General features: G+C 39.8%; 1 protein-coding gene across 1 annotated transcript; it reads left to right on the top strand.

The window, feature by feature from the left end:
* The first annotated feature begins 5,085 nt into the window (after nt 1-5,085).
* LOC147612913 (uncharacterized) lies at nt 5,086-6,029 on the top strand. The gene is made up of 2 exons (XM_086782183.1): nt 5,086-5,494; nt 5,773-6,029. The coding sequence occupies exon 1, from the start codon at nt 5,188-5,190 to the stop codon at nt 5,464-5,466; it is 279 nt and encodes a 92-aa protein (XP_086638309.1). The 5' UTR covers nt 5,086-5,187; the 3' UTR covers nt 5,467-5,494; nt 5,773-6,029.
* Nucleotides 6,030-8,197: the final 2,168 nt, after the last annotated feature.

Below are 8,197 nucleotides of genomic sequence, written 5' to 3'. Positions count from 1 at the left end.
GGATACACATAAATAAAAACATACACACCATGTATACACACACAACAAATACACACTAACACATACACACAATCAAGACACTTGCACGACACATGCATACATGAAGACAGTACACAATCACACATACGTGTATATGCACACACATATGTATGCAAAAGAGAAGACAAAAAACATTGTATATAAGATACACTTATTTAAGAGTGAACACACCTCATCGTGCATCCCCACGTATTAAAATCTAATATTAATTAAAAATATATGTGTATATGTGTTTATTTATTTTATAAATGCACATGTATATATAGGTATACGCCTCTAAATATAATAAAACATAATATTATAGATAATATATATATTACATGTGGGTGCGTGAGAGAGTGTGTGTGTGTGCGTGTGCACGTGTGTATGAGAAAGAAGTATGTTTGTGTGTGTGCATGAATGTATGTAAGAGAGAGAGAGAGAGAGAGAGAGAGAGAGAGAGAGAGAGAGAGAGTTTCTATATGTGGGAGAGTGTGTGAGAAGAGAGATAGCGCGCGTGTGTGTGTGTGTGTGGAGGGGGGAGAGAGAGAGAGAGAGAGAAACACAGAGAGAGACGACAGAGACATGGAAGTCTATGTGTGAGAGTGTGTGGGGGGAAAGAGTGTGTGTTTGCATTAGTACATGTGCATGTGTGTACATGTGTGTGTGTGTGTGTAAGAGAGAGAGAGAGAGAGAGAGAGAGAGAGAGTTTCGACATTTGAGAGTGTGTACATGTGTATGTGAGAGAAAGAGAGTGTGCATGTGCATGTGTGTGTGTGTGTGTGTGTGTGTGTGTGTGAGAGAGAGAGAGAGAGAGAGAGAGAGATTACATGTAAGATGCATTTATTTGAGAGTGAGCACACCTCACCACTCATCCCTACCATTAAAATATAATCTAAAAATTAAAATTATATATATGTGTGTAAATCTATTTAAGTGTGTGTGTGTGTGTGTGTGTGTGAGAGAGAGAGAGAGAGAGAGAGAGAGAGAGAGAGAGGCGAATTTCTATGTAGGAGATAGTTTGTGTGGGAGGAGAGAGTGTGCGTTTGCATAGTGTATGTGCGGTGTACATGTGTGTGTGTGTGTGTGTGTGAGAGAGAGAGAGAGAGGCAAAGAATTTCTACGTAGGAGAGAGTTTGTATGGGAGGAGAGAGTGTGTGTTTTCATTAGTGTATTTGTGGTGTGTACATGTGTGTGTGTGTGTGTGTGTGTGTGTGTGAGAGAGAGAGAGAGAGAGAGAGAGAGAGAGAGAGAGAGTATATGCATGCATATGTGTACATTTGCATCTATGTGTAGAATGTGCTCGAGAGAGAGTGAGATGGGGCAAACCTGGAGAGAGAGAGAGATGTAATGAGGGAGAGGGTGAAAAGAGAGGGAGAGATAGAGAATAAAAAGTAGCTTTCAATAAAATATAAACAGGAACATAAATTAAATTAAAAACATATATGTATACATGTGTGTGTGTTTTTATTTACATTTATACATACATATGTATGTATGTATACATACATACATACATATATATATATATATATATATATATATATATATATATATATATATATATGTATGTATGTATGTATGTATGTATGTATATATATACATGTATATATACATATATACATGTATATATGTATATATACATGTATATATACATATATACATGTATATATGTATATATACATGTATATACATACATATATATATGTATATATGTATATATACACATGTATATATACATATATACATGTATATACATACATATATATATGTATATATGTATATATACATGTATATATATACATATATATATATATATATACGTATGTATATATATACATATCTATACAGGATTAAGGACAATCCCACCTCCCTCCACGTGGGCAAAGGAGGTGGGGCTAATTCAAAATAAGCACTCCTCCTGCAAGCGTGAGGAGGAGCCAAATCACATCTTCCAATGCAATTTTGAATTTGAATCTAAGAAGATCTCATCTCACATCTTTCAATGAAATCTTTGTATACATGCTTACATACCTATAGATACACACACTTATATATATTATGTATGTATGTGTATCTATAGGTATGTAAGCATGTATATATAAATAGATTTATATATATGTCGACGCACACACATGTATGTTCATGCACACACACACACACAACACACAGACACCAGCACACGATACGTACACACGCATACAAACACACATACACACACTTGCACGCATGGACACACGTGCAACATATAGAGATATGCACACTTGCACACATACTCAAGCTTGCACATACACACACAAACATATATATTATGTGCATGTGTAAGAGAGAGAATATACATACACACACACGTATATATATTATGTATGTATGTGTATCTATAAGTATGTAAGCATGTATATATAAATAGATTTATATGTATATCGACGCACACATGTATGTTCATGCATACACACACACACATAACACACAGACACAAGCACATGATATGTGCACACACGCATACAAACACACATACACACACTCGCACACATGGACACACATGCAACATATAAAGATATGCACACTTGCACGCATACTCAAGCTTGCACATACACACATGTGTATACATGTACACAAGCACATAAATACACTCACATGTGTATACATGCATGCATTTTGAGAATATGTAATATTGATCCTTTTTTGCATCTTCGTATGCTACATTACTATGATATTTTTGTTTTCGCTATAAATCTACGAGGATGTTATTTTGAGATATGTATATATGAAGTCACTTGAAATAATGTATTGTGTTTACTTAAAACATGACCTAAATTGGAGAAACTGAGCCTATTTTTTATGGAACTCTACCTACCCGCAGCAGCAACGCACGGGTCCAATACTAGTATATATATGTGTGTATGTGTGTGTGTGTGTGTGTGTTTCGATGTGTGTATGATATATCTATCTATATATTTAAAAGTGACCATAGCTTATCACCCATCTCTGCACATTAAAATTTAATCAAAATTAATTAAATTATGTTGATGTTTGTATTTATATATTTTAAATACATGTATAAATGTATAAGTATATGTGTCTATGTATAGGTATATGTATCTAAAACATAATATTGTATATACTATATATTTATATGTGTATGTGTGCATGAGAGAGAGAGAGAGAGAGAGTTTGCATGTGTGCATACGTGCACATGCATGCATGTGCGTGTGTATGTGTGTGTGTGTGTGTGAGAGAGAGAGAGAGAGAGAGAGAGAGAGAGAGAGAGAGCAATTCTATGTGTGGGAGAGTGTAAGAAGAGAGAGAGTGTGTGTGTGTGTGAGAGAGAGAGAGAGAGAGATAGATAGAGAGAGAGAGAGAGAGAATAGGTGTGTATATGTGTGCATGTGTGTGAGAGAGAGAGAGAGAGTTTCAACATTTGAGAGTGTGTGTACGTGACAGAGAGAGGGAGAGGGCCATGTGCATGTGTGTGTGAAAGAGAGAGAGAGAGAGAGAGAGAGAGAGAGAGATGGTTGTAGAGAGGGAATAGTTCTTTTGTGGAACCTTGGTTCCGCAGCAATGAGCTGGTACAATCTATATAGGATTAACCACAACCCCACCTCCCTCCACGTGGGCAAAGGAGGTGGGGCTATTTCAAAATAACCACTCCTCTTGTAAGCGTGAGGAGGAGCCAAATCTCACATCTTCCAATGCAATTTTGAATTTGAATCTAAGAAGATCTCATCTCACATCTTTCAATGAAATCTTTGTATACATGCTTACATACCTATAGATACACACACTTATATATATTATGTATGTATGTGTATCTATAGGTATGTAAGCATGTATATATGTACATGTGCATGTGCATGTGTGTGTGTGTGTGTGAGAGAGAGAGAGAGAGAGAGATTACATGTAAGATGCATTTATTTGAGAGTGAGCACACCTCACCACTCATCCCTACCATTAAAATTTAATCTAAAATTTAATTAATTAAAATTATATATATGTGTAAATCTATTTAAGTGTGTGTGTGTGTGTGTGTGTGTGAGAGAGAGAGAGAGAGAGAGAGAGAGAGAGAGGCTGAGAATTTCCATATAGGAGATAGTTTGTGTGGGAGGAGATAGTGTGTGTTTTCATTAGTGTATGTGCGGTGTGTACATGTGTGTGTGTGTGTGTGTGTGAGAGAGAGAGAGAGAGAGAGAGACGACAGATAATTTCTACGTAGGAGATAGTTTGTGTGGGAGGAGAGAGTGTGCATTTAGATTAGTGTATATGCGGTGTGTACATGTGTGTGTGTGTGTGTGTGTGAGAGAGAGAGAGAGAGAGAGAGAGAGAGAGAGTATATGCATGCATGTGCGTACATCTGCATCTATGTGTAGAATGTGCTTGAGAGAGAGAGAGTGAGATGGGGCAGACCTGGAGAGAGGGAGAGAGAGAGAGAGATGTAATGAGGGAGGGTGAAAAGAGAGAGAAAGAGAATAAAAAGTATCTTTTAATAAAATATAAATTAAATAGAAAACATATATGTTTGTGTGTGTATACATGTGTGTGTGTGTGTGTTTTTATTTACATTTATATATACATACATACATATGTATGTATGTATATATATATGTGTGTGTGTGTGTGTGTGTGTGTTTAGATGTGTGTATGATATATCTATCTATATATTTAAAAGTGACCACAACTTATCACCCATCTTCGCACATTAAAATTTAATCAAAATTAATTAAATTATGTCCATGTTTGTATTTATATTTTTAAATACATGTATAAGTATATGAGCAGGTGTGTATATGTGTGTGCATGTGAGAGAGAGAGAGAGAGTTTCAACATTTGAGAGTGTGTGTACGTGACAGAGAGAGGGAGAGGGTCATGTGCATGTGCGTGCGTGTGTATGTGTGTGTGACAGAGAGAGGGAGAGGGTCATGTGCATGTGCGTGTGTGTATGTGTGTGTGAGAGAGAGATGGTTGTAGAGAGGGAATAGTTCTTTTCCAGAACCTTGCAGCAATGCGCGGGTGGTTTATTTGACTCCTTGCTCTACTGTATCTTAGGCAAGCCCCAAAAGTGATCAAGAGAAGTAGATCCACCACGAAGTGGAAGCCTAAAATGCATTTCTTTTTCTTACTCAACGCACGCTTGACGCGGTTGCATTGTTGTGTTACACAAGCGTTACAGCTATGGCGATGCAGTACCTTAACAGTCTTCGGGGCATGAAGGTTAAGGATGTGCCGGCGCACATCAAGCCATTGCTGAGCCGCGAGAAGGCCAAGGGTGCCTTCGACAATTTCATGGCGGAATACAAGCGTAAGCACATCGACACGGGCAGCATTAAGCCCCTGCACCACGTCCTGCTGGGCGTCGGGATCTTCTCGTACCTCATCGCCCTCCCGCACGAGCGCCGGCACCTCGCTCATCTCGAAGAGCAGGCCAAGCACGGCAAAGGCCACGGCCACTGATCCTGTCGCGCCATTGGCCCATCTTCAGGTATGCATCATTAAATAAACCCTAATCTGCCTCCATTTTGGCGAGATTGCACTTGCCATTTCCCTTTCGATTCTGTGGTTTTGCCCTAATCGGCTTTCATACCTCGTGGATTTATACTCATTTCTGGGGTTTTCCTGGATTATTCTACCCGATCAGTTCATAATATTCCTGTGCTTTTGCTTAATCTTGCGGATTTCCCTTGATCTGTTGACATGCTCAGCAGTCACAGGGTGGAAACAGTCTTTTTCCTAGTCTTAGGGTTCCTTTTGCGCTTGCAGGCTCATCACAGGCTGATAGTGTTTTCGATTTCTTTTGGTGCTCAGAATATCTTCTTGAGAGATTATTGCAAGATTCTTAATGGACTGCATGAACACTACTCCCCATTTGGTACAAGAAAGGCATAATGACCTTGAAATACATTTTTGAAAAAAAATTGTTTAATTACTTTAGGTCTGCATTTGTTTCAGTTTTCTCAGCTACTGTTTTCGTTTTTCCTGTTTCAATGCTGTCATGATGATAAGTGTTATTTTGTGGTGGGGACTTCAATTGTCACTTTTCTACTAGCACTATGCAACTGCAATTTGTTTGTGTAATAAGATGCGTGCGCATTTTTCAAGATTTTGCACGTGTTTCTAGGTTCATCTGAGTGTATGATATTTATCTGAAAGTATATGCTCTTGCTGAGTATCTGTAATGGGGAAATCTTGGAGCACTTAACAATTAACAAGATTGAATCAGACAGTTGATCATAATTGAGAGCACACAAATTACTAAGACTATGATCACCAGTGACCACACTAGGGATGGAAGATGGACCGACCCCCCCTCCTAAGGTATTTTTGTTACCAAAAGGAGTATTGAAATTGTACAAGATTGGGGTGATTGTAGACCACAGTTTGCCCAAATACCATTCCCAAAATCAAGGTTTTTTGAGGAATAACAGGCCCAGTTGAGAAAGGGGACTGTAAGGACTAATCACCTTCCTTCCTCAACTGGTCAGCCACACATGTGAGCACTAAGGGCTTTGGGGAAATATCTGTTTGCAGGGCTGAAAATTGAAGGCCTACCCTAACCTTCAATTTGAAGGCAAGGCCACAAACTAGGTTGACCTTCAAAATATATATGTTTATCTTTAAAATTTAGAGAAATTTTGAAAGTAGCAGCCTTGTGTGGCCTTCTATTGCAACCCAAGGCCTTCTCTAGAAGGTTTGAAGGACTTTGATGCCCTCTGAAGGCTTCAACTTTCAGCACTGCCTGTTTGCAGGTTCAAGTTTCAACCATCGGCCAGCAGGGTCAGTAGATTGGGTGCCAGGTACAACTGGTAAAGGCACTGTACAAACAGCAGCAGCAAGTACAGAAAGCCAGCCAGCTCACACAGGTGCTATAGACAGCAGGTATGGGCTCTGAATGAGCTGCTGCAGCAGGTACAGAAGATGTACGGCTGTGACACAGACAGTAGTACAGCAGGTACGGATGCAGCAATAGCAGGTATGAGCGTCGAGTTCTGTATGGTCAGAATCAGCAACTATAGATAATAGATGTAGCACGGACAGCTAGTACAGGTACAGATGCTGCAGCAAGGTGTACGGAGCTGTACGGATACAATGGCAGAAAAACAGGTCGTTCTTTTCTACAGTACAGGGTCTCAGCCTCTTGTAGTGCAGTTTTGTGCCCTTGCTGCTCTGGTTAGAGAAGAAGCCTCTTCACCACACATGCCCCACCACCCATTCAGTGTGATGGTGCCAAGTGTTGGGGCACTCGTACGAAACGGACCGAAACAACGCTTTTTTATCAAAAAAATCCCCCCCCCCAATCCGTCTTTTTACTACACCAATTTTCTGTTTTGTGGCACACGTTTCGAGGCGCTCCTTTTGCATTTGTGCACATCTGTCCCGACTCCCGCTGCTTTTTACGGTGTACCCTGCACTGGCTGACAGTGAAGCTGCCAGGTCACGGGTGAAAGTGCCAAGGTAATCCTACCTTGAGTCGGGTATTTTTATCTTCTTTTTGCATATGCTTCTGTACTATATAGGTTGCTGTAGTCTGCTGCCTGCAGCCTTCTACCCTTTTTTTTTGGCATATGCTTCTATGTTGCACTGTGGAGCTTGTGCAGCCGTAGCATATGGCCCCATAAATACTATGGGTGTACCGTGTTGGCAATAGTTATTAGGGTGTAAAATTTCCTACAACTAAAATGAGGATTTTTTCCCATAACGTATGCAGGGTCTCAGGCTGCAGGCAACATGATATTTCTCTTCCAACTTTGCAAAATGCCTCACACAAAGGATCCCTTGTGGAGCAATGTCACATGGGAGAGCAAGTATGTAGGCTCAGGCTCAGGAAAATGGAGTGTGTAGTGTGCATTGTCCTTTAGTATTTTGTGGACTCCTTGATGGAGGACAACAATTAGAGTAATTTCATGCATAGGTTGTGAGTGGGATGGTCCCTCATATGAGGCCTTGCGTATTGCAGAGTGTCGGAAATAGAAGCTAGTAGTGGAGACGGAGATGGAGAGATGGAGCCTCTTAAGGCTACTTGGGTAAAGTATGGGTGTACTTTGATGTGTGATGGTTGGTTTGATGTGAAGAAGAGTGTTTATAACATTTTGGTCTCCACATGCAAAGACACTATGTTTATTTGTGCCATAGATGCCTCTGTGGCGGGGACAGTGGTGACAGGGGAGTTCATCTTTAAGCATATACG

This window comes from Cibotium barometz, chromosome 44 (genome assembly GCF_041138505.1).
Source record: "Cibotium barometz isolate CiBa-2024 chromosome 44, ASM4113850v1, whole genome shotgun sequence".
Classification (NCBI taxonomy): domain Eukaryota; kingdom Viridiplantae; phylum Streptophyta; class Polypodiopsida; order Cyatheales; family Cibotiaceae; genus Cibotium; species Cibotium barometz.
Note: the sequence above shows the minus strand (reverse complement) of the source record. Positions and strands in the feature narration are given on the sequence as shown.